Source organism: Hemicordylus capensis, chromosome 6, assembly GCF_027244095.1.
Source record: "Hemicordylus capensis ecotype Gifberg chromosome 6, rHemCap1.1.pri, whole genome shotgun sequence".
Taxonomy (NCBI): Eukaryota; Metazoa; Chordata; class Lepidosauria; order Squamata; family Cordylidae; genus Hemicordylus; species Hemicordylus capensis.
The window spans coordinates 28,227,273-28,254,458 of record NC_069662.1 but is presented as its reverse complement, the minus strand read 5'-3'; the positions used below and the strand labels follow the sequence as shown (position 1 = coordinate 28,254,458).

At 44.2% G+C, this 27,186-nt stretch overlaps 1 protein-coding gene across 6 annotated transcripts; it reads left to right on the top strand.

The window, feature by feature from the left end:
• Positions 1-1,115: 1,115 nt before the first annotated feature.
• Positions 1,116-27,166, top strand: LIG1 (DNA ligase 1). 6 transcript variants are annotated; one of them, XM_053260687.1, is made up of 27 exons: positions 1,116-1,233; positions 5,300-5,456; positions 6,235-6,321; positions 7,347-7,482; positions 7,824-7,935; positions 9,444-9,551; positions 10,697-10,867; positions 11,479-11,599; positions 12,763-12,861; positions 13,771-13,827; positions 13,927-14,099; positions 15,868-16,034; positions 16,615-16,691; positions 16,960-17,051; positions 17,540-17,639; positions 18,243-18,328; positions 19,003-19,118; positions 22,164-22,259; positions 22,456-22,566; positions 22,916-22,987; positions 23,171-23,315; positions 23,440-23,522; positions 23,795-23,947; positions 24,282-24,335; positions 24,728-24,871; positions 26,123-26,215; positions 26,850-27,166. In XM_053260687.1, the coding sequence occupies exons 2-27, from the start codon at positions 5,440-5,442 to the stop codon at positions 26,925-26,927; spliced, it is 2,748 nt and encodes a 915-aa protein (XP_053116662.1). In that variant the 5' UTR covers positions 1,116-1,233; positions 5,300-5,439; the 3' UTR covers positions 26,928-27,166. The 6 variants fall into 6 exon arrangements, with proteins under 6 accessions (XP_053116662.1, XP_053116667.1, XP_053116661.1 ...); XM_053260686.1 differs by lacking the exon at positions 1,116-1,233 and adding an exon at positions 1,307-1,436; XM_053260688.1 differs by lacking the exon at positions 1,116-1,233 and adding an exon at positions 1,486-1,625.
• Positions 27,167-27,186: the final 20 nt, after the last annotated feature.

Below are 27,186 nucleotides of genomic sequence, written 5' to 3'. Positions count from 1 at the left end.
TGGCAGAAGGCAACACATTGAGCCGGGTCTCACAATCCGTGAGACCCGGTTTCTTCAGGTGAGCGGGAGGGAGCCCTGGGCGGCCGGATTGTCCGCCCACACAATTGCCAGCTCTGAGATGGAGCCGGCGGGGGCTAGGGAGCACGGGCCGCATGGCCCCTGGAAGCCCCAGTATGCCCTACACGGGCGCGCAGGGCATACTGGGGAGACCCCCGGAGCTGGGAGGTGGCTTTTCGTCTCTCCTCCAGGGGTCTACTCATGAGAAGGCGCAGTGCGAAGCTGTGCTGCAGCTACTCACGATTTTAAACCAGCTTTGCGGAGCACTCACTCCACAAATCTGGTTTGGGGGCAGGAGTTCTTGAGCGGGTTACCCGCTCCAGAATCACCAGGCTCACAGCCGAGCTCGGTGGCTCTGATGATTGGGGAAAATCGGGCTAGGCTTTCCTAGCCCGATTTTTCCCGATCGTGGGAATAGCCCCATTGGATCATGCTTGTGAAAATGCTCTCCTCTGACTTAATGTGTTCAGGTGAGTGAGGTATGTGGCAGGCTGAGGGTAATTTGGAAATCTACCTAGGGTGTTTTGAGAAGTAACCAGGCTTAGGTCCCTTTGTTTCTCCATATCTAACACTCTCCAATTGACGATCTTTTTGGTAGCCAATAATGGTATCAGAAAAGCTGTTTAAAAAAAGAACTTATATAGGAATTTGGAAATAACCAAGAGAGCACCCTATGTTATAAGAGAGGAGCATCCACACAGGATAGGCTTTGAACCATGAGTTCCATGGTTGTAGCAGAAATGCCTATTAAAAACAGGGCAAACACCTGAAGATATCCTTTTCAGAAGGACTCCAAGCAATTGTGGGCCTTTATCTCATCATTAAAATTAAGTACAGACACCATTGGTGAGCGTTTTTATACACTAATATTTACATCGACAAACAAGCACGAATGATTATAGTTGCAGTTTCCCGATGCGCGGCTGCGATCAGCAGAGGACTACCGTTCCCAGCATGCCTGTGGAAGGACAAGCGCGGGAAACGAGGGTAGAGAGCCTTTGAAGGGACTACATTTCCCAGCGTGCTCTGTTTTACAAGACTCGGGGCGTGCGACGCACGCGACGTCAGCGCCTCGTCGCTCCTCGGCCTGCTGGTCAGAGTCTGGGTTAAGTTTTCGCGCGAAAAAATAAAGGTTGATGATGCGAGGGGAGGGGAGGCCGTTGGAGACTTGCGCAGGTAATCTTCCTTCCCTTGCGCGCGCCCCCTCCCTCCGCTGCGGGGTGGGGGGGCCCTCTGAGAGAACCTTCGCGACGGCGGGGCGACAGTTTTGGCGGGAATAATCGCCCCGAGTGTGAAAGCGCGAGACAGAGAGGGGCCCCTCGGGGGGGGGGGGTGGCGGGAACGCAGCAACCCCTCCCCCCACTCACCTGTCCTTCGCGGTAGCGCCCCTCCCCCCTTCCCACCTGTGCTTTTCTTCTCCTCCACACACACACACACACACAAAAGAGGGAGGCCTCCCTCGGTGATTATCACCTTGGCTTTTCATTTTCTCAAAGGGTGACATGGCCGAGAGGCGGTGGTGAATGGGGGCGATGGCGCCTTTGCTTCCCTCAGCTGATGACTGCCTTGTAACTTGATATATTATTTGTTCATTTTAGAAGTAATGTCGTGAGGGCGCCTGGCACTTTACAGAGTGCCGATAGAAAGTCAAGTCCGCCCAAGGCCCTTCCGATATAATATTTGTCACCGAAAAAGACAACAGTGGGAGGAGGATGACAGGGAGGGCCAACTGGACAAATATGTGTTCAGTGTCCCTGTGCGGAGAGGGGATGTCTAAGCTAGGAGGGATTGTGCCCACGTCATTGTGGGAAAGGGTGTTTTGTGTGGTGTTTTTTTTAGTTTTTAAAGAGGGATCTGAAGGAAGAGAAATATCAAGGAGAGAATTCTAGTCTTACCTGATGTTTAAGTTCTTCGTTTGTGTTTTGTGACTCTTAACACTTTTCTATTACTTATGCAGTGAATGAGAGTGGTTGGTGGTTCATTTCACAAGCAGCTGTCATTCAGATCTATGTTGCCTAGAATGTGGTTTGAGGGATTTTGAGAAGAGGGGTAGGAGTACAGTAATCATTGGAAGAAGGAAAAAAAGGAATAGGGTGCATGCATGTTTGCCTTTAATGCCTTTTGAGTGTGCACTTTTGCATGTGCATGCCCTACTTTGTAAGAATGTTAATGTGGGATAGGAAAAGGGGGTAGGGGGGCAACGTAACTCTTTAAAATCAGACCGCCAGAATGAATGCCTGTCTGTGTGACTGGCAGACAGCACAGGGAGGAAAGGGTCCAGGGCCATTGGGACCCCCTGCCACTGAGCTCGTTTTGCCCTCACTGCAACACAGTCTGCAAAAGCAGGGCTCTATGCCCACCCCGCCCCCAGTGAATGACCACATACACTTACATGGAAGAAAGTAAAGGAGTATGGTCAGGATACTAGTGTGATGGGAGCTAAAACTGCCCTTTGTGTAATCTCACACATTATTATTCATCTTCATAGCCTCATCCTGGGTCATGTTTCTGGGTCATGCCACGGTATAACAGAATATTTGCCACTGGCTTTTATATATTTAAGTTGGTAAATTGTGGCACGTCTCTCTACTGTATTGTATCTAAGCCTTACCACATGTACATGTAACAATTGCATATCCTTCCCCAGCATATTTCTTCTACTTCATTCCCCTTCCTTTTTTGGCTTCCCTGTGTTTCTTTTTAAATTGTGAGCACTTTAGGAGAGAGTCCTGTCTTCCCAGGCCTCATACTGGGAAGACAGGGCTCTCAATCTTCCCTGTCTGGAAGACTTTCCAGACTTGGCACCAACCATACACACAGTTGGTGCTAGTTAAAAAAGGACTTGCAGTTTGCAAACATAGGAATCTCTCTGTGACTCTAGTCTTTTTCTTTGTCTATGAGGTAGCATTCTCCATCTTTTCCACTGGGAGAGTTTTCCTGCTTTTTTCTGGGGTATTAATGAATTTTCCCAGGATTTTGGATTTTTGTGGTAGTCTGGCCAAGATCTGGAACCTGCTTGCAAAAACAGCATTTCTATATTTTGTGCTTTGGTCTGGGAGTTTCCTGTCAATCAGTGAGGCCCAAGAAGCTTTATATTTATAGATACAAGTGACCCTCGTTTTCCACAGACTCCGTATCCGGGGTTTTGCATATCTGTGATTGGGACTTAGAAACCCAGTTTCATTATCTGCAGGTAGAAAAATAAGCAAAATTCACCTATCGGTTTTGAGTGGCCGGAAATAACTTCTGATGTCATTTACGGCCACCATTTTCCAGCAGAGGGTCATTTTGTGGCTCTTTAAAAATAATAAAAATAATAATTTGGCAAATATTCAAACATTTTGAAGGGCATTGCTGGAAACCTAAGCAAATTGTAAACCGCCCTGAGCCATTTCGGAAGGGTGGTATAAAAATCAAATAAATAAATGTGGAGAAGGAGGATAAGGTACTGTCCTCTTCTTATTTCTGGAGCTCCTGCCTTTTTGGCCCTTTTTGTTGTTGTTAGGAATTTAACCCCCCACTTCCCATTGACTCAAGGTTTTGTTATTCACAGTTTCCCTATTTGCGCCTATAGGTGAGAACAGAAAGCCTGTGAATAACGAGGGCCACCTGTATACTAGTAAAAGGGCTTGCAGTTTGCAAGCCCATGAATGTCTTATCTCTCTGTGACTCTAGGCTTTTCCTAGCTCTATGAGGTCTCATTTCCTAGGCTTTCCAAAGGAAGAGGTTTTTTCAGATTTTCTGGGGAAATAATGAATTTTATGGGGTTCTGGATTTTGGAGGGCACACTGGGCGAGGTCTGGAACTTTCCTGTGAAAACAGCATGTTTCTATCTTTCGTGGTTTGGTCTGGGAGTCTCTGAGGCCAAAACAGCTTTATAAAGGGCTTGCAGTTTTCAAGGTCGCCTCCAGGGGGCATCTGTGACACTAGTCGTGTAGCTCAGTGAGGTCTGGTTTTTCCAAGAATGTAATAAATTTTTCTGAGGTTTTGAATTTTTTTGGTGGTCTGGAACCTACCTGTCAAAACAGCATGTTCCTATCTCTTGTCATTTGGTCTGGGAGTTTCATGTCAGTCAGTCAGAATGAGTAAATGAGGCCTAAGCAGCTTTATATTATAGATATGTGCATGTAATGGATTCCTATAAAATAATGCTGGTGACTAGAGTACCCACACACACAAAAAAGGATGGCGCATCTGCTTCTTTAAGTGGTGGAAAAGAAAATTTTGGCAGTTATTGCTTGTCATTCAATAGTGAGAGAAACAACTGTTGCTGAAATTTCCTCTTCTATATAACTATCCTTCTTTCCATCTGGTGGCATCTGTAGAACAATAGAAGTTCTGTCCCTTGCAAGTGTCATTTCATGTACTTCTTTTCAAGCTTTACATTGTATGTTTAGTCATAAGAGGTATCTACCACTCAAAACATTAGCTCCTGATAAAGAAGTGTCCAGATAAATTACCTTTCCACTGCTTTTTCTGCTCACAGATCATTTATCCCTTTAAACTGATATTTTGAAATCTGTAAGCTCCCACTTTCTACTGAGGAAAACCCCCCACAATTAAAAAAAAAGATTTTTCAGTTTCATACACCAAGCTCGGCAGCAGCCACGCTCCACTCGAGTCAACCAGACCTATCAGGACTGCTGGCAGCAAATATAGTTGTATGAAGAAGTTGTCAGATTGTGTGAAAATGATAAAGATTCTGGATATGGCATTGTCTGATCATAGTCAGTCCTGATTAATGCAGCATATAATAATATGACATTGAGTAGCCTGGGATTATGTGTACAAACAATCATATTTGTTTGAAACCAACATCTTTTCCTATGCATTAATATGCTGTTCAGGCATATAGTAGTGACAAAGCAGTGGCTACTCTTGTCTTGTCTTTCTGCTTCTTTCCCAGTGCAGGTACAAAAGTGTGTGTTTCATGGCTCTCTCTCCTGCCTCTCTTTCTGGGAGCCTGATGATATCATGCCTTATTGCTGTAATTTATTTCCATTTCTAACTAATTGCATCTCAAGGATTTAGGAGATAGAAAACAACACATGAAACAAACAAAACAGCCATCAAAATATGAAGCACTCTATCCAGAAATAGCTTAAAATTACCCCGTACTTGCCTCGGCTTTAAAATCAATCCAGAGAAGATCTTACAGTGCTTTTGGAAGATGTTCAGATGCTACTGTTGCATGACTCATATACAGTTGTTCACCCTGCTGCATATCTCCACTTTTCATTAGTTGTGGCCTGAGAAAGAACAGGATCTGACAGCTGTCCTATTCCATGAACCTCACTTGTGTTCTTCGTACCTTGTGGAGCTGGCCCACTGAGCTATTCCCCTGACAGTAGGTTTAGTGCCTACTTTTTCCAAACCTCCACTATGCAGAGTACCATACGGTAAGCACCAGCTTAAGATTTTGTAAGGTCTTTAGCGCAAAACCTTGGAAAACAATTTTTTGTTCTCTATCTTCTAATATCTAAATCATAAATGTTGGAAAGATTGGGGACATTTCTTGTGAAATATTATTGTTCCTGGGGTGAACATTGTTACAGTTCTTAGAACAAATATTTAAACTAGGGCTTTTATTTCTACCTTTAGAAATATTTTCTAGAAATATTTATCCTCTTAGACAAGCGTTGCTTGTACTAAGTAATACTAAACATGTATGAAAATGCTGATACAAAAACAATTTTGTACTTACAAGAAGCACTATTTTCCCTTCTGCTAGTCTCTCAGGAGTAAGGAAGCTGTAGTGGTACAAAAATCCTGAAGTTTTCTTCCTAAGCCATCTGTTTCAGAGCCTATAACTGTTTTGAATATTGGGGAGGCTGTTTGCATTTTGAATTGGGATGCTAGGAGAAACATTGATGCTTTATTAACATAGATGTATTGTTGCAAAAAATGTAGTGAGCTCTGCTTAGCAGTATAGGAAGCTGCCTTTTACTAAGTCAGACCATTGGTCCCTCCAACTCAGTATTATCTGCACTAACTGGCAGTGGCGCTCCAAGTTTTCAGGTAGGAGTCTCTTCCAACCCTACCTGGAGATGCCACGGATTGAACCTGGGTCCTTCTGCATGCAAGCAACTGCTCTACCACTGAGCTACAGCCTCATACCTCTTTAGGATGGGTATATGGGAAGAGAACCCATATAACTGGTTTTTTGTACTGGGTTAGATCATTCTTCCAGCCTTTGGCACGGACAAAGCCTGGAAAAGAGACAACAGAAAAGAAAATCCCGAAAGAGGAACTGACCCCAAAAAGGTGAGTTATTTTGGAGCATGAAATGGTGTACTGACAAAACTGTATACTTTGAACTCTACCTCATTCCTCTTAATGTAGTCTAAAGCCCTTGGGATTCCCAAACTTACAAATACAGTGGTCCCTCGACTTACGAAGTTAATCCGTTCCGAACGCACGTTCATAGGTCGAAATTTTCGTAAGTCGAAAAGCGCACCCACAGAGGTCTGGAAACATTCCTAAGTTGAGGAAACTGCATCTAAAAATTCATAAGTCATCTAAACCGGCAACGCATCTAAACCGGCAACGACTTCCGGTCATTTTTGTCGTTCGTAAGTCAAAAACTTCGGATGTCGAGTAGTTCGTAAGTCGAGGGACCACTGTAATACCAATCAATTGCTGACTGTGGTATACACAGTCTTTCCTTTTGTGGTCAGAATTGCACTCTGCTCTCCTTTTAAAATTTAGGGTTTTATTTTCTCCCTCTAAAAGCAAGAAAGAGCTATAATTGGAAGGGCAACATTGTTTGAAGTGGTCTGCTGATGAGAAAACTTTCTCTAAGAGAGGTTCAATTGGCAGATTTGACATTCATACTCAAGGTCTAGCAAAGTCATTTTATTTATTTATTTATTTATTTAATCATATTTTATGCTGCCTATCTCTAGGGATGGTATTTTTCAGGGATGGTATAGAATCCTTCCCCGATTTGATTAACTAGTGACAATCTTCTTCCTATTTCCATATCCACTGCTCATATGCTTGAGCCACCTAGGTTGTCATGTTAAATAATTTTTAGCATGTGGAAATCTCTTAAATTTAGTGCTTCTTACTTGCACTTGCTCTCTGTTCATACCACATTGTGCATTATGTCCATGTAACTGTAAAAGTACATCAAAGTGGACAAGGATAGACTTTAGGTTCTGTGGGTAAGAAAGAATCTATAGTCTCACTTTAGGAGTGGTCAGTGCATTTTTGCATTTCACTTTGTATGTGTAGGAAATAGAAGTAGGGTCCAAGGGTTCTGTTGCTAAATGCTCTGCTCATTTCAGAGAACCAGCACATTCTGAACAGCTGGTGAATGGTACAACTTTCTGTGCAGCCAAGAAAGTTGCCAAGCTCCATAACAGTGAAGAGGATTCTGGGAAGCCAGGAGAAAACGATGTAGAGGGACGAGACTGCAAACAGGTAGGCCCCTTCCTAGTACATCCTGATTACCAACTATACAGGCATCCACTCATCTTCCAACTCTGTAGTGCAGTTTTTCTCTTTGCAGCTCTGTACTTTGAGCTACAATATCAGTTCCCAACAACTTGTCCTAGTTAGGGTACCCTGGCTGGGGACTATGCTCTGAAGACATAATCAGTGCTACCTCCCTTCTTTGCCCTGGAAACCACACCAGGCAACTTTTTGTAGTGTTTTTCCCCTGCCCAGAATAATTTTCCCTTTATTGTTTTCTTATCCAGCCCCAAGAATGCAATAGTTTGATTTAGGGTACACCTTTTCACCTTGTAGCTCTACCATTTTAGGCATCTGACTGTGTTCCTGAGCAAAAGATTCCTGCAGATAGCATCGCTCCAATATCCTGCCCAACTGCCTCTAATTCACCTGCACCCTCCAGCATCCCCCGGCGTAGAACTGGTAAGTAACCTGCCCTTTGGGTGTCCAGGATAGTCAGTTTTTAGGGCCTCTTTTTGCATGTGTGTCACACAATATTGGTCTGGCTGCTGCCTTACAACTCTTGACTTCTCTGCTACAGAGCTTCCTTAATGGCCTTTGTTCTGAAGATACTCTTTAACCCTTAGTAGACATCAGGATGGATCCATTTGAGAAGGGGAAAAAGTCATAAAACCCTGTGTTCAGTATTCTTCAACAGTGCTGCTGATCTTTTTTTACCGTGCAATTGGTGTCATGCTTAATGCAACCTCCAGGTTTTTAATGTGTTTGGGTAATTCAGGGTATTTGTTACCCCAATACCGGATTGATACAGTACATTTGTAGTCTCCTTAGGGAACTACTTACCCCAAAACCATTTGCAGACATGCTTGAGAAGAATGATTGCTTAGTCCATTAGAAATCTAGGCAAAAACTTGCATGTTCAGCCTCTGTGCTCATTTCCTGGAAGATATGGATGAACAGGTTCTGGTCTAAACATCTACAAGACAGGGAAGCATGCTTATAGTACTTCAATGGCATTTTGTAGGGTTTAAAAAAAAATCCTTAGCACCATAGGGGTGTGAGGATGAAATGCCACAGGGCACTTAACCTCATTAAGATTGATCCTGACCTGCAAGATGGAATTGCAGAACACTGACCACAAAGGTTTTTAATGTGGTTTTGTTTTTTAAACGTCTCAGATGGGGTACAATCAACCCCATTTTCCACCAAAAGTTAAAATAAATCTGGTTTAAGGTGTGACCTTAGTGATTCACAATATTCCTTGATGTACCCTGTTATAACTATGGCTAAACAAATTGATAGATTGATCTACCCTGGTTTGCTCTTGAAAGCCTAGGTGCCAATCATGTATTTAAGCTCCCTCATTCCTCCATGTCTGGCAGGTTTAAGAAGTTGGAACAGAAGTAGCAATGGGACCCACAGTCTGAATTAACCTTTTTTTTAAATGATGCAGCACAGCAGCTTGTAACCATGATGCACTGGAAATTTGATTTAATGCACACATTTGATTTAATGAATGAAATAACTTTATCTCTTAATGCTTTATTAAGTAGAGTTATAGGAGAGATTTGGTAGTGAATGAAAGGCCAAATATCAGCCTGAAGAAAGATTGCCCTCTGGGATAAAGCACAGTATGCTGCCTGGAAACTTGTGCCTTGGGTTCCAGATCTTGTAGAAATAACTTTCACTCCTTGCTCAGAAATGCAGGGAATTTTCAAAATGTGAACCCAGGCAATTAGAGGCTGGAACCAGGGCTTTTTGCATAGTATTTTTAAAGCCTTGTCTGTAGTGCTGCAGTTGTCCTCCCTTGGCCCCACTTGGCCATCTTGTATCGTAACCCTTCTGGAAAAATGTTTGAATTAAGCAGATATCTCCATGAGCTCTTAGGCCATAAGAGTGCAATCTTACTGTCTCGTAAGAAAAATGTAGTGCCAGCTTGGATGTCACTAAGACTTTGTCTCTACCTTCAGCACGCAAGCAGATCCCCAAACATAAAGCAGAGGAAGAAGCTGGCAGCCATGACAATACCCAGGAAAACCTTAGTGCCAAAAGAAGGAAATGTGATGATGTTGAAGATGGTGAGTGCATTCTAGTAGCTGCTTGAGAGGTGGAGAAGGATCAGAACATACGATAATGAGAGAGTAATAGCATGGGGGTAAGCAGGGAATATAAGAAAATGAGTAGAGGGATACCTATCCTCCCTCTTGAATAAAAGTGTGAAGCCTGCCCAACAAGAAGGTGAGAGGTGTGTGGCAGTCCTCCAAGGTCCTTAGACTTGGAGCCTCATGCTTAAGTCTGCTTCATAATATCACCAATATAGTTCTATTTCATCCCTTGTCAGTTTTGTACGTACTCGGTAAATGTACCTGCTAAAAATGTAATGTGTGAAACAGCCTTTACATCAAATATATGCTCTCCCCCCGCCCATGATTCCCCTGCTAACTGAGCAAAGAGGCACCTTTAAGTGGTGATTCTTTTATATTTAGCATGGGGAGAGCAACTGGCCCTATCCAGCCCCAGCACAGCATCCCTCAAGTGACTGTTGCTGGTAACTACCTTAAGTTTCTTTGTAGATTGTGAGCCCGTTGGGGACAGGGAACCATCTTATTTATGTATTATATATTTTTCTATGTAAATCGCTTTGAGAACTTTGGTTGAAGAGCGATATATACATATTTGTAGTAGTCAAGACTGTTTCTGTTTTCCAAAGCTTTTGAACCTGGACTGCCTTCAGCTCCTGTCTAAGCCTAAGATTCAAATGTTGTTTTTCATTTCATTGCAGGAATCTGTAGTCACCTTAGGTTCTGCTTGGAGTAGGGATGTGCACAGAATTGGCAACTGCTGGTTTGTCCCCCACTCTGTTAAAAAGTGTTGTGTTAAAAAGGGTCCCATGGGGCAGCAGCATTCCTCCTCCCCCCCCGATGCATGTCGGACTGGAAGTATCCCCGAAAGTACCCGGTGCACCGTGGGGGGAGAGCACCCTCTCCAGTCCTTAAAACTCCCCCCCCCCTTCGAACTGGCTGAACTGTCAGACTTTCAAACCAGTTTGGAGGTCCGTAAAAGGGCCTCCAAACCAGTTTGTGCACATCTCTAGCTTGGAGATGTCTGAAAGCAAGCCTACTGTGACTCCAGGTCTGAGTTGGGACTGTTTGTGTAAAAGAGATGCTGGCAGGGCCGTCGTCTTCATATTCTGTTGAACATTTGGCTTCTATTCCTTGTATAGATTCAAGAAGGGAGCTGGATGAGAGACCCATAGAGGTGGATGAGAGACCCATGGAAGAAGCAGAAGATAATGATTCAAAGCTGGTAGAGCATAAAACAGAAAAAAATGCAGAGAAAGAGAAAATTCCATTGCCTCCCAAATCATCCAGCAAGCCTATTCCTAGTTTTTTTGGTGAGAATATGGGAGATGTAGCACCATTTATGCCTGAATATGTGCATCCAGCAGATCCCTGTTAGGAATGTTGCATGCGAACATGTCCACATCTGAGCATGTTTCCTGGTTCCACCTGGAATCTGCCACATGATGTAGATTTTGGATTTCTGAAAACATGATAGTTTATAAATATTTTGTAATGAAGAACGGTTGTGAAAGAAGATATCTAAAATGTGCGTGCAGAATTGGCAAAAGACTTTGCTATGTAGAAGAGAGGATACTTTCTATGTCAATATCCCATGGCACAAGAGGAACAGATGCCAAGAGGCCAACCTACTGTCCCATGATTGTTTTTCAATACTGCTAGGTCAGGATTCCAGAGCCTGCTTGAGGGCAAGTGCCATGTAGAGTATGGTAGGCCTAGAGGGGTGATGTTGAAGCTTCCCTTCTGATGTCTGGAATGGAGCAAAGAGCCTGGCTCACAGCAGCATTCTCTAGAAGTCTCAGACTTTGTTCTGGAACCTCTAGGTTTGTGATAAGAAATCCATCAGCACTCAACACTGTGAGTTGTGTGTCTGCTCTGTATAAAAACAGTATGGGTGGTGGTGTTTGTCCCTTTGCTTTTGTAGCTCCCAGGAAAGCCTCTGTGAAAGCAGGGAAAAAGCAGGAGCCAGTGATGAAAGAAAATATATCTGCACCAAAGAGCTGTAAGGAAGTCAGAAGCCATGAATCTGATAGCACAGCTGGTGGGTAAGTGATTGGCTCCTTCAGAAAGAGTCTGTCCCATGATTATTGAAAAATCACTGCTAGACTAGGACTCCAGAGCCTGCTTGAGGGCAAGTGCCATGCAGAGGATTCATACAAGTGCCAGTCCTCTGTTTGGAAGTGTTTTTGCTAAGTCAAGCAAGCTATTTAGAGGGAAAGCCAAAGTAGAAGCATTTTGTCCACAGAAAAGAGCTATAGATATGGTTCAATACAGTACATATAATTTTCTTTCCCTTTTGGAGTGATGGTGATCATCTGCATGTGATGGACAGGAGCATTCCAGGGCAGTTCAAGTTAGACGCAGTTAGAAAAGTGAATGAGAGAAGAGAGTAGAGTAAAAGAGAATAGGGGTGCAACTTGAGGAAGCAATGTCAAAAGAGGCAGGATGTGCTTAAGTCTGGGACAGAGGAAGCTACCCAATTCCATATCCAAAATTTCTTCTTGTGAGACTTTGAGGTCATTCACACAATCAAAAAACGTGTTCTGCCGGGTTTGGGAGCTGTATGTGCTTCCAATTTTCGGTTGTGTGGAAGCAAGGTAGGAAAATCTACCCAGGTTGTCCTCCTATCTTGCTTCCACACAAAGCACTTCTACTCCAGGTTTTCCTCCTACCTTGCTTCCACACAACTGAAAATTGGGAGCACACACAGCTCCCAAACCTGGGTAGAACACAGTTTTTGCTTGTGTGAATGACCACTTTGTGACATCAATTGGTTCTCCAGTATTGCTCAAGTCTCCATTGGATTCTGCAGCCACAGGCCGGACCTTTTGGTTCTGGCTATATTATTAAATTTCACTACTGCTTGATGTTTAGTTAGGCTAGCTGGTTTACTACTCTTATCTTTTGTCAATACCCATAAGTCATCTGAAATCTTTTTCGATCCAGTCAGTACCGTCTTTAGGGTAGGCTTGTCAGTGATTGTTCTGAATGAGAATGAGCTTCATGAAGGCAAGCAGAGAATCTTTTGTGGACAGGATGAGAGTGAATGCTTTCTCCTACCACCAGGCTGTAGATAGGCCATCAGTGATTTACAGTAGTTTGCATAAGAGGGATGGTAACCTTTGTGGGTATTGTAGGGTTGCCCTCGCCTAGGACATCGGATATTCATGCTCAAACTAACCACATGCTTTCCCCCCTGTTTTTATAGTACCCTCAAGCCATCTCTTACACTTGACCCTGCCGATTACAAACCTGCAAAGGGCAGCTATCATCCTATCCATGATGCTTGCTGGGGCTCTGGCCAGAGGTGAGGTACTGCTAAGGTGGGACTTTGTCAGAAGGCTTTCATACCCTACTCTTGCTTCCATATTCTTCTTATCACCCCAATGCTAGAAGATGTATCTGTATTTCCTGCTTCATGTCAGCCTCATTTAGAGCTTGTTCCATAGAATAATAGTGTTGAGAGTGACTGTCCTGATCTTCTTCTCTGACTCCTGAGAACTACTGCTGCATTTAAGACAAGATGCTACATTTCAGGATTATGCAACTTCCAGGATGGTGGATTGTATCTGTTGTTCCCCCAAGTTTTACTGTAGCTTGGGTTCTTGTTTAGAGCTCAGAATGATCTACCTGTTAAATTAGTTATCTAGGATCTACTAAAAACATTCTAGTGACTAGCTCTCTTCTTCTAAATCACTAGTTAGCATCTTTATATTTGATTTGCTTTTAATGGTGGGTGGGGCAGTGGTCCCTCTAATATTTTTCATCTCTGTGCAAAATGTGTTTTGTTCTTGGTGGCAGTATCAAGGCAGTGTGCGCACATGTGCATTCAGAGTGGGGCTTTACTGCTTCAACCTGAGTGGGATCTAAAATTAACTGAACAGACATTAAAAAAACTTGTGAGCACAAGCATATGTGCATGCCTTAGAGAGAGCACTGGTGGAGAGAGTGGCTTTCTCTGGCAGTGTGTCTTGGCTTACTGGTTTCAATCTATGGCTACCTACTCTCTGCTTGTGGCACTCCAGTATTTGGATCTGTGTGAGATTCTGTCTTTGGGTGCAGAGTTGGAGTAAATGGTATTCATTCTGATATTATGCCTCTCCCCCAGAACTAAGCAATATAAGAGTTGTGATGAGAAGAAGGTGGTGGGCTCCATTGTTTTTCTGATCTATGTGGTTTGACTTCATAGCTTGTCCCCATTCCCCACCCCCCACAGGGTACCATACCTGGCTGTGGCTCGTACTTTTGAGTGGATTGAGGAGGAGTCTGCCCGGTAAGGAGACTTGCCAGAATCCACGGGATGAATGAGAGAATCATATTTTTTCCTATTTTCCCCAAATTCATTGAACATATTAATGCTCTTCCTTTCCAGGCTGAAAATCATAGAGACTCTCAGCAACTTGTTCCGCTCTGCTATTGTTTTGTCTCCAGAAGACCTGCTGCCCTGTGTTTACCTTTGTCTCAATCGGCTTGGTCCAGCATACGAGGGCCTAGAGCTGGGTATAGGCAAAACTATCCTCATGAAAGCCTTGGCTCAGGCCACTGGTGAGTGTTCATGATTACAATTACAATAGATTAGTACACAGCCAGGCACTTCTGCCCCATAAAACAGCGGAGAAGACAAACAGATATGATTATGGGTGTCTTGGTCGTTACCTAAAATACACAGTTCACATGTAACCATGTTTTGTCCATTAGGCCTATGCCTTGTGCTTGCACTCATGTCATCCTTGCCTCTCCTTTCTAGCCTCATACATCTCAATTCCCACCTTCATTTTGGGCTTTCAAAAAGCTTTTCATAAAGTTCTCCACCAAAAGCTCTTGAGTAAACTATAGCATTCATGGGATAAAGGGACAGATTCATGTGTGAATTGGTAACTGGTTGAAGGAAAGGAAACAGAGGGTGGGAATAAATGGACAGTTTTCTCAATGGAGGGAAGTAAGAAGTGGGGTCCCCCAGGGGTCTGTACTGGGACCCAGTGTTCCCTCTAACAGGGATTCTCAGATGTTGTTGACTACAGCTCCCAGAATCCCCAGCTGCAATGGCTTTTGCTTGGGGATTATGGGAGTTATAGTCAACAACATCTGGGAATCCCTATTAGAGGGAACGCTGCTGGGACCATTGCTTTTAACTTGTTCATACATGATCTAGACGTTGAGGTAACCAGTGAAGTGGTCAAATTTGCAGATGACACTAAACTATTTAGGGTAGTGAAATCCACAACAAATTGTGAGAAGCTCCAAAGGGATCTCTCGAAACCAGGTTAGTGGGCAACAAAATGGCAAATGCAGTTCAATATAAGCAAGTGTAAAGTGATGCATATTGGGGTTTAAAAAAAACCCAACTTAATATGTACACTGATGAGGTCTGAGCTATCAGTGACTGACCAGGAAAGGGATCTTGGGGTCATGGTGGACAGCTCATTGAAAGTGTCGAATCCATGCACAGCAGCTGTGAAAAGGGCAAATTCCATCCTAGGGATCATTAGGAATGGGGTTGAAAATGAAAATGCTAATATTATAATGCCCTGCATACTGTACTGCATACAGTTCTGGTCACCGTATCTTAAGAAGGACATTGTAGAACTGGAAAAGGTGCAGAAGAGTGCAACCAAGATGGTCAGGGACCTGGAGCACCTTCCTTATGAGGCAAGGCTACAGCATCTGGAGTCCTTTAGTTTGGAAAAGAAGGGCTATAGGCCACCTCCAGCCTCAGAGGCAGGGTGCCTCTAAATACCAGTTGCAGGGGAGCAACCTCAGGAGAGAGGGCCTTACCTCTTGCCTGTGGGCTTCTCAGAGGCATCTGGTGGGCCACTGTGTGAAACAGGATGCTGGACTAGATAGGCCTTGGGCCTGATCCAGCAGGGCTGGTCTTATGTTCTTATTTTCTGGTTTGGGCAAACGGCTTTATACCATGTTTTTTTAGTCTACTTGCAAGCAAACTGTGGTTTATGCCAGGTCTACTCAGCTGCGGCCCTCCTGCAGATGTTGGCCTACAGCTCCCATAATCCTTGGCTATTGGCAACTGTGGCTGGGGATTATGGGGGTTGTAATCCAAAAACAGCTGGGGGGCCTATGTTGATCTGGCCTTGTTTATGCAAACCATATTTGCCCTGTTTAGATTTAACAGCAGGCAATAATTTGCCCAAACCTGGGAAATAATTCAAGCATGTGAGGTGGGGGAGAAGGAGCATGCAAACCTAAGACACAGTCTCTCCCCAACCCCCAAGAAGGCAGTGCTTTAGGTATGAGATTAGCTATTTGAGATGAATCTTATTTCTGTGGTTCATGGCTTTGCTTCCTTCCCCACCAGGTCGGCAGCTTGACCAGATCAAGGCAGAGGCAGCAGAGAAAGGGGACCTGGGTTTGGTGGCTGAGAGCAGCCGGACCACCCAAGGCATCATGTTTGCCCCACCCAAGCTTGGTGCTGCTGCTGTCTTTAGCAAGCTGCAAGCAATTGGGCGCATGACGGGAAGCTCTGTAAGTATTGGGTGAGTGGGCATGGATGGTCAGGAAAGAGGATCAAGAGGGTGGCATTTAGCTGTCACTGAATAGGGCAAGGCTGAGGGTAAGGTGAGCCTAGTGGGTACCTCCCTTTTCTGTGGCAATGCTCAGCTTGTTCTGAACGTCACACATGTCTGATCTTATATTTTTCCAAGACAGGCGGTTTAATAGAACATTAAGCTGGAGGCGCATGGGGTGTAGTACATGGATCCTCAAATCGGTATAGAAATCGAATAAATAATAATAATAAATCAAGGTGAGAGGTTTTTCTGGTACTTTATAGGTCTGTGTTCTCTCACTGCCCAGGCTCTGCAGTGGGCCCTCTAGGGTCCCTAAAGTGAATGAGGCCATGGTAATAGCTGAGAACAGAGATTTGCCAGAATCATAAGTAGTGAGGTTGGAAATGAATATGTGTGGAGAGAGCATTTTGTTGTGAACTGGCTATCACTCTATACTATAGCACTAAGAGTTTCTGCCGCCTATTCTGGACTTCCCTTCCCTCTCCCAAGCCTTCAGGATGCATGTCTTTACTCACTGCCATTTCTTCCTCTTTTAGTCCATGAACAAGAAGATTGATATTATCAAGGGCTTGTTTGTTGCTTGTCGCCACTCAGAGGCTCGTTACATTGCTCGGTGAGTGTGATCCCGCCCCCCCCCCCGTTTATGTAACATCTCGATTTCCACAGTGTTGTATCCCCAAACTATTTAGATACTTAGCCTGCCCACACTATAATTTATTCCAGCACCCATTCTCCCACCCTTACCATTGGCACAGTACTTTGCCTCTCAGTTCCCACTCATAATCCCTTTGTCTCCAACAAACAGACCCACACAAACAGTTCTTTTGGAGCCCTTCACTACAGCTTTGCAATGTTATAACAAACCTTTTTGTGTATTGCAGGTCACTGGAAGGGAAACTGCGGATTGGGTTAGCAGAGCAGTCTGTCCTGTCAGCTCTAGCTCAGGCAGCATCGCTCACTCCTCCAGGACAAAGTGAGTTCAGGGTGCTGTGGGGAATGACAATGATGTGAGCTTAGGGGAGGCTTAAGGGGTTAACTGTGGTGTGTTGCACCTGTACTTCCAGCTTAGTACAAAGAACTGGTGTAGCAGCAAAATATCTGGCTGCTGCTTGCAGAAATTTGTGGGAAGTTTGGTGCAGACCAGCACCAAACCTGCATGTTAGCCAGAATTAAGTGGATATGCATAATTTTTGTTTCCAGAGTTCAAGCTTCTAAAAATGGGACATCTAAAACCAGAGCTCTTTCTTGATACTCACCATGTTTCCAAACTTGCGGACTAGAAACTTGCTTTTTCCCTATTTCAAATTAAAATTTCAAGATAGCAAACCTCTGCTTAAGAACAGATCCTGTGCTTTGCATGATAAAATTATGAATGTGCTAAATACCCATGTCCCAACCACGGATCCTAACACCAGGCAAAACTGTGTCTTAAATATGCATGGTTTTCTTTCCCTTCTATAGAATTTCCTCCAGAGATTCTGGATGCTGCTAAGGGCAAGTCTGCAGAGGCACGCAAAGCGTGGCTGGAGGAGAGAGCCCTAATTGTTAAGCAGGCCTTCTGGTGAGTAATATTTTGCTTAATGATGTGGTCATGTTCTTTTTCCATCTGTTTCCAGCTTTTTGTTTTGAGAGGTTGGTTGCAATAGCTAGAGTTTTAGAGAATGGTAGATTTTCCAGGCAAAGCAACATCCCAGACAGGGGAAAAACTTTTTTGGGGGGAGGGGGTGGGGGGGTAAGGTAATCTGGCTGGGATATTTGCTGAAGTGCTAATTGGCATTTTCCTCACATTGCTCTCCCACATAAATTCCCAAATTCTTTCCCAAATTCTGTCTGGATTCTGACAGAACCTCGTGCAAGGGAGAATAACTAGATAGTTATTGACAGATAACTATCTGTCAATATAACTATCTGTCAATGATAGTTATTGACAGATAGTTATTGACAGATAGATATCTGGTGCTAGATAGACCAGATGTAGCCTTAGGGAGCATTGCACAGGAAATGCTGGCTTGAAGGCCTTCTGAATCAACAGCCTGGGACTATGAGCCGTAAACAGACCTTTGCAGGAGCTGAGCCTGGGACTTGATTCCTTTTAGTCACCCACAGTTCAAGCGCTTAGCAGAAACAGGGCTGAGTCTGTCATTTTGATTTGGTTTGTTTACAGTGAGTTGCCAAATTATGACATAATTGTGCCTGTCCTCCTGGAACATGGTGTCCAGAGCCTGCCTCAGCACTGCAAGATCACACCAGGTATTTGCAGCATTTCTTGTGATGGAGAGCAATTGATACAGAAAAATGTCTTGCTAAAATGCAGCTGACGCCTCTAGAATTATTTGTAGTGCTGAGTGTGAGTTTGGACTGTGTATAAAATGATATCCAGTGCAGATTATGAATTTCTGAAAAACTTTTTTTTAAATTTCTAGCCCTCATGGTTGTGAGTGTATATTTAAAAGCACACAGACCTGCCTGTGAAATGATCCACAGAGTGGATCTTCCATGCCCCACATGTTTAGGTGCAGTCATTCTCCCTTAACTGCATGTATTTGCTGCCTTTCCCACCTCTCTCCTCTCCTGTTCTCCCCCTCACCATGTTATTTCATGCTAAAGAACACGAAAGTATGCAAACATAGAAGTGTATATTTAAAACATGTTTATGCAGAATGAGCAACTTCGTGTATATTTACAAATTAGCATAATTATCTTTTGCAACAAGGAAAGCTCAAACACTGTGCCCAAATTGGAAAGGATATACAAAATCTGGCAAGGAAATTCTGAATGTCACTTGTTCGTTTTTTCTCCCTTACCATCTTATGTAACCTGAGTCCTGTACTTGTTCATACTGAGAGCTCTGTCACTTCACTGCCTTCTGACTCAAAGATTGGGTGCTGCAGTAAATCCCAGCTTTGTGAACCTTTTCCACACAGGAATTCCTCTGAAGCCGATGTTGGCCCACCCAACCAAGGGCATTGGGGAGGTATTAAAACGCTTTGAGGAGGCAGCTTTCACCTGTGAATATAAGTATGATGGGGAGCGAGCACAGGTAAGGATGTGTGGTGCAAGTCCAAAAATGGGAGCTTCCTTTTTCTGATGCTGGGGTCAAGGACATCTCTATAGATTATTGCCATCATATGCTCCAAGGCAGGACAATTTTGATTAGCTAATGAAAAATATATGCCTACTCAAACCTGGATAGCTCCGCCCCAGTTCTTTCTGTCCTGAGTAGTTCCGAGCAGCTCCAAAACCTTCTCCTATACCTTTCTATTTTCTTATATTTTCTGCGCCTTCAACCCACTTTTCTCAGTCCTTCTTTGTCCTTCCTTATTGTTGTCTGTCAGGAGGGAACAGGGCATCTATTCGATCTTGTTCACCGTCCCCAAAAAGGATGAGTCGAAATGACTTGAAATATCTAAACAAATGGTTTAACCACGAAATATTCCAGATGTAGTACCTACGTTCTGTTGCGGAAGAGATTCACCACTTGGACTACCTGTCATCAATAGACCTGAAGGAAGTGTACCTACATTTCCCGATACATTGCAGCAGCAGCCACCTCCTCAAATTCAACTATTCCGGTGGCCCTTCCATTCAATCTGTCGTTGGTCCCTCCAGTCTTTACAAAATTGTTGGGGCCACTGATGGCCTACCTCCATCTTCGGGGTGTACAGATATCTGCATTTCTGGACTATCTCTTGATCCAGTCTTACTTGAGAACAACAGCAGAGAGCGACATCCAGACAACCCTTCTGACGTTACAAGATCACGGCTTTCTTGTCAACCAGGCAAAAAGCCAGTTGGTTCCATTCTACAGACTGGTTCCATCACAGCATCTGGGGGTGGTAATTGATACCCTCCAGGATCAACTGTTTCTTCCTCTTGACATATCCCAGATGCTCTCCATGGAGATAAAGGCGGCGCTTTCAGCTCCTGCAACTCTCCTGCTCACTCTAGCAAGGATTTTGAGCCTGGTGGTGGTGACACTAGAAGGCATTCCATGGGCAAGATTCCATTTGAGAGACCTGAAATGGTTTCTACTACTGCATCAGGCAGCCATTGCAAGGAAAAAGTGCATGTTATTACACTTGCCTCTCCAAGTCTGTCACTCCTTACGGTGGTGGTTGCTTCCTTGAGACTTGTTACAGGAAAAGCAGTTCTTGGACCCACCAAGGGTGATTGTAACTACAGACACCAGCAACAGGGACTGGGGAGCACACTCTCTACAGTTATCAGCGCAAGGGACATGGACAATACAAGATAAGTCTCAGTATAAATTGGTTGGAGCTAAGGGCCATCCACTTGGCTCTTGGGGCTTTTCATCAAACACTACAGGGCCGTCACGTCCTAGTAAGAATGGACAACACAACAGCGAAAGCCCATGTAAACAGTCAAATGGGCATGAGATCAAGGTATCTTCACACAGAGGTGGCCTTGTTGATGAACTGGGCAAAGTTACACCTGGGGTCCCTGACGGCCCATCATGTAAAGGGAGACTTCAACCATCTGGCTGATTGCCTGAGTTGGGAGGATCTGATGCCGGGCAAATGGTCTCTAAACGAGAAGGTCTTTCAGCAGATAGTACAAAGGTGGGGAATGCCAATTATGGACCTGTTCACGACTCCCCAGAACACTTAGTTGCCATGATTCATGTCCAGATTCCCCTGCAGGGAAACAGAGAACATAGACTCATTATTGACACAGTGGCCGGAGGGCCTTCTCTACGTGTTTTCACCAACACCTCTGATGGCAAGAGTGCTGAGAAGGGTACGTCTGCTAAGGGCAAGAATAAGTTACAATACTAGTGGCTCCTTTCTGACCCAGGAGGTCATGTTTGCGGAGTTATTACATCTGGCAACCGTGGAGCCATGGCTTCTTCTGGTAACATCAGATCTTCTTCTTCAGGGCCCAGTGCAACATTCCAGCCTGGACTGGTTGCGGCTTGCTGCGTGGAAACTGTGAGGAGAATATTGAAACAACAAGGATATTTGAATAAGGTGGTGGATACTATGTTGGTGTCAAGACCTGTGTCAACAAACAAGATTTACCATTGTATGTGGAGAGCATTTTTAAGATGGGGGGCACGTCATTTGGTGCCTCAGGGTGCAGCGTCCATACAACATCTGCAATTTCTCCAGGAGGGACTGGAAATGGGCCTCAAACCAATCACACTCAAAAGACAAGCAACCTCACTAATAGGACTTATCTCTGGATTATTGGCTAGGTCCATACACTCACACCCCTGTCTAAAAAGGTTCTTATGAGGGACAACATTGATATCGGCACCTACAGTGCACCGCTGCCCTTCTTGGGACTTACACACAGAGTTAAAGGCTCTACAGTCATGTCTTTACAGTCCATTCCCATAAGGGTCCTATCCTGCAAGTTAGCGTTTTTAATAGCAATTGCTTCAGCAAGAAGGTATCGGAACTCCAAGCATTGTCCGTTCACAGAGCATATTGCATATTCCAACAGGAGTTGGTACACCTTATTCTCACCAAAGTAGCATCACCATTTGTCTGTCTCAGTATGTATTTCTTCCCTGGTTCTGTCCACATCCGAAGCATCCAAGGAAAAACAGTGGCATAAGTTGGATGCTTGTCACTGTCTCAAAAAGTATATAAAAGTCCACATCCTTCAGAAGTACAGATTCATTGTTTGTATCATTTTTACCATATTTTCAACTGTACATACCTGCCATCAGTCTGAGGAAGGTAAATTCTTACTTGCTTTTACAGACTGATATGAACTATTGGACTCTGTTTTTCACTCACTTCAGGTTGAGTGGTTGTTATATGTACTTTTCATGTTCCGTTTCATGTTGGTTATACGTTGACCTTTCTATCTGACATAACCTTTTGTCATTGTACCTTTCCGTAACTTGGCTTGAAAGGACTGGGGCAGGGCTATCCCCCTCAGGCTCTAGTAAGCATGTATCTTTCATTAGCAAATCAAAATTGTCCTGCCTTGGAGCACATAAGGGGAATAACCCACAGAAATGTCCTTGACCCCAGCATCCAGAAGAAACCTGGTAAATGAACCAATGCTCCATTCTACCTGTAGTCCAACTCTCTCTCTCTTGCCTTCCTCACAGATTCACATCCTGGAGAATGGTGAAGTACACATCTACAGCCGGAACCAGGAGAACAACACAACCAAGTACCCTGATATTGTTAGCCGTATCCCTAAGGTGCAGATGGTTTTGGAAGTGTGGGTTGTAGGGCATGCATAGCAAGGAGGGAAGAGACCATGGCTGTATGTTGCTAGCACAGGAACATCCACATGTTTAATGAGGCTTCCGAGTGTGGCTTCTGCTGAATAGCATTGAGGTTGGGACTTTGCTGCAAGAGGAGGCTTATCTGAATTGAACCAATTTCCTTATGCAGATGAAAAAGAGCACTGTACAGTCATGTATCTTAGATACGGAGGCTGTAGCCTGGGACCCTGATTCCAAACAGATCCAGCCCTTCCAAGTACTGACCACCCGCAAGCGGAAGGTAAGTTGTCATTGCTGGACTAATTTACAAACTTGTTCCTTGACTTGGGATCCCCTTGTCTGCTCCTGTCCTTTCCTTGGGACACACCATAGTTGGAATGAGATAGATTGATCTTGGGGAGGCGGTGGCTAGGGTATTGCATGGTGGGAGTTTGTTACTTGAGAACAGAAGCACCCACCATGAACAAAGGGGACATGTGGGGAAAATATTTGTCTTTTATCAGCTGTTGTGGTATGCAGAAGACACCTAAGGAAGGTCAAAGCCAATATTCAGAAATATTTCAGATAATCAAAGCAAAACTTTGCCATCTGCTGTGCAAAATATCTACTCTCTCTTCCCTAATCTTTAGGATGTGGATGCTGCAGAGATTAGAGTGCAAGTATGTGTGTATGCATTCGACATGCTGTACCTTAATGGGCAGGCAAGTGTATCTTGGTTTTCCTACAACTGCATGTTTAGTTCTTTTAGTTAGAATATTGCTTCCAGCCCATGTCCTGCACTGTTCCACTGCCACTTTTTTCCTTTTTTGTGCTTTGCATCTTCCTAATTTCACTGGGGTTCTTTTTATGTGCCTGCCTTTGTAATGAGTCATGTGTCTCTCCAGTCTCTGGTTCGGGAACCCCTATCCAAGCGCCGGGCCTTGCTACGTGAATCCTTCACAGAGACTGAGGGCCAGTTCCTCTTTGCCACTTCCATGGACACTAGTAGCACTGATGAAATAGCTGACTTCCTGGAGCACTCCATCAAAGGTATTGTGGGGGCAATGGGAGTGCAGTCATGCCTGCTGAGCTCAAAATGTGTTGCGCTCTAGTTCTGCTGAGCCCATGGATGTGTTGTGAAGCAAGGGTAATGAAGTGGCTTGTCTCTCTTCAGACTCCTGTGAGGGGCTCATGGTGAAAACACTGGAAGTGGATGCCACATATGAAATTGCGAAGAGGTCCCACAACTGGCTAAAGGTGAGAAGCATGGCTAGCTGGAGATAGAAATGGTTTGTCACCTGACAGAAATAAGTTGCTTGAGCAAATTGCTAACTCAATACAGGGTTGGAGCCAATGTCTCTCCTTCTCCAAACTAATCATGCTTTTTTGCAGAGGAGGAGGCTATTATAGTGGTTTCTCTCCAATATCAAACTCTGGAAAGTCTGCTACCTAGATTCAAGCTTGTCCTATGTGCCTTGAGGGCAAGTGACTTAACTTTTGCTCTCTCCTGTATGTATTTCTCATATCAGCTTAAAAAAGATTATCTCGAGGGGGTTGGGGACACCCTGGACCTGGTGGTGATTGGTGCCTACTTGGGCAAAGGCAAACGTGCAGGAACATATGGAGGCTTCCTCTTGGCCTGTTATGATGAGGAGAGTGAGGAGTTCCAAAGCATTTGCAAGGTAAGGCTTCCTCAGGCTTATCTCTACCATTGGGACATTTGGAGACTTGGACACTGTTCTTGGGGAACAGTGTAGCATCACCCTTGATGCCACCATCAAGACCTACAAAAGCAGGGACTTCTGTCACTGATACCATTTTATCCTGGCTGGACATTTTAGAGGGGGAAAGAAAGCAAGGTTGGTGCATTGGTTTGCAGAAATATGCAAGTGGTAGTATTTCGAGGAATAAAATGGGTTCACTTTCAGCCTGCATGTTTGCTAGCTTTCCAGGGCAACAGTTCCCATAGGAAATGTCCATTTGAATTCTAACAGCCCTGCCCCCCTCTGCTCTCAGATTGGCACTGGATTCACAGATGAGGACCTGGAGAAACTGCATATGTCTCTCAAGGTAGGAACTTCTCTCTGCTCACATGAGACATCACCTAAATGTTTTCTGTGCCTGGATACAGGATAGAGCATATCAAATGCAGTCTCTCTTGCCTGTGTACTCTGACATCATCCTTTCACAGGGAATTTCTACTCTATGCATTGGAGAAAGAAATGGCAGAGTGAAATGGAGCCCTGTCTCCTTGGATATGGCCTTCTGCCCTAGCCCTTTATATCTTGGGTCTGTGAAAGGAGGAGAAATGTTCTTCTGACCCCCATATCCAGAATCAGCCATAAGCAGAATCCAAAGAAGCTGAGAAAACATAACTATGAAGGAGTACTCAATGTACTGTCTCCACCTGAAAAATTATTCCTTTTCAAATATTTCTCCTCATCCGTGTCTCTGTGTTGCAGGACCATGTCATTCCACAACCACGCCCTTACTACCGCTGGGGTGGAACAGCTGAGCCTGACCACTGGCTTGAGGCTCAGCATGTGTGGGAGGTGAAGTGTGCTGACTTATCAGTTTCCCCCGTCCACAAGGCAGCCACTGGCTTGGTGAGTGAATGATGGGCCACTGGAGGGAGTGCATGGGTGGGCAGAATTCTGCACTAAAAAGCTTAAAACATTCTGCAGTATGTATTTAACATACCTGCTTTTTGACTATGCACCATTCAATTTAAACTTTTTGTTCATGTTATAATCCTAACTGCAATCATAGGAAATCTGTGTACAAACAGAAATACCTCTTTTGCCTTGTATAATATATATTGAGGTCATTCACACAATCAAAAACTGTGCTACCTGGGTTTGGGAGATGCATGTGTGCTCCCAGTTCTCAGTTGTGTGGAAGCAAGGTGGGTAGAAGCGATTGAGTGGGAGCAGGGGTAGGAGAAAGAGCTGCCCAAGTTTTCCTCCTACTTTGCATGCACACAACTGAAAATTGGGAGCACATATAGCTCCCAAACCTGGGTAAAACAGTTTTTGATTGTGTGAACGACCTCAGTATGTATCAAGGGTTTTTTTAATTAAGCAGTATTCTTGTACATATTCTTGTACATTCTTGTAGTATTTGCAGTATTGTTGACAATGAATAGAATTCAGATTGAGCAGTTTATCTAAAATTTTATAACTATTTCTTTAGGATAAAAACCCCATTGTTAATTACTACTCAAGTACCTGCTTACTAAGAGCTAATGTGCTTCTAGGACTGCAAAAGTACAGCTACAAAAGAGGCACCAGGATACTGACAGAGCTGGATCTAGCTACAATCCAGAGCTGCAGATTTTCCCCATAGTTTTGAGTATTTAAAGATGCCCATCACTCCCTGGAAAATTACTTAACAGATTTGACTGTGCCTTTGGCTTCAGACAATGCCGTTGATGGTACTTGAAGGATGTTATTCCAAGGACTCACCTAGACTCTGTAACTGAAAATCTAAACCAATTTTTCAGTTCCAGATTACTAGTGCTCCACTGTCCACACATAATTTATACTTGTGAAGACATGAATATAATTCCTACCTCAATACAACTGCAATGTCTCATCTGGGCCTAAGAGGCCATGGACTAGCTTGAGGTGAAAATAGAGAGATGGTCAGTGGTTTATAGCAATCTGTGCACCTAAATTCTCTTTAAGCACTGAAGTCCCAAATTGCAAAATATATAACTGGGGAGACAAATGAGGACCTTTGAGATCACACATTCTATCCCTGGGTGTTGGGAGCGAGGAGCGTTTGCCTTGTGTATCAAGCCATCTACTGTGGCAAATGAGCCTACCCATTTCATGGGAATTGTGCTTCCACTGCAGGTGGATGAGGAAAAAGGCATTTCCCTACGCTTCCCAAGATTCCTGCGTGTTCGAGATGATAAGAAACCAGAGGAGGCTACATCAAGCACTCAGGTACAGAGGTGGCAAGACATCTTTATGTATGGGATTGTGGGATGAGGAGCCAGACCATCATTGGGTCAGCTCAAACCATACAACTAGGTAGCACAGGTTAACAGGAAGGAGACGTGTCGCAAGTGTGCCCATTGACACACCTTCCACAGATGTCCCAATACCCTCCTGGCATGTCCCTTAATCATATGTGAGGGCTGTTCATTCAAATGGCTCCTAAACATACACTCCAAATACTTTGTTTAAACAATGTGGAAGACATCCTAATAGGTTGCACTCATTGCACCCCCTTCCTATTTGTGTGTGCTGCTGGGCCTTTTTGTTTGAACCATTGTCTGTTTTGCACCCTGTGCACAGAGCTGCCCTAGACATGATCCCTGTTAAGAGGGGTGGGAAAAGAGGGAATCATCTTCAGGTCATCTTGGCCCTTTGAGGACTGCCAAAGATTAGTCCAATTTCTATGAGAACACATGGAACAGATACTTAAGAGCATTTGGGAACCAGCTCTTCAGCAAGTTAGAGGAACACTGAAAAAGAAGAATGGTGAAAGAAGGCTGGCCAGGCTGCAGAGTGAATAGGAAGGGAGGCAAGAGAACTCATCTAACTCCCCAGAATGTGTGTGTTTCTTTGGCTGCAGGTAGCTGAGCTGTACCAGAAGCAGCAGCAGATCCAGAACCAGCAGTCAGTCGAAAAAGGAGATGACGACTTCTACTAAGGGTGTTTCTCTACCACTCCCTTGCAGTGAAGCTGGAACCTTCACACTTGTCAGGCTTGGTCTTCTGAATTCACCCCACCCTATACCCACTTCTGGAGATCAGTTTGAGGAGTATGCTTAAACTGGGTGCTGCCTTTCATTCCAGTGTATAGGCAAGAACACCATGCTGCTTTCCCTGTGTCTGCACAATTGCAGGCAAGTTTTAAATTGAGTCAGCTAATAAACCCTGATATTTTGTAGCTCTTGCCTGTGGTTGGAG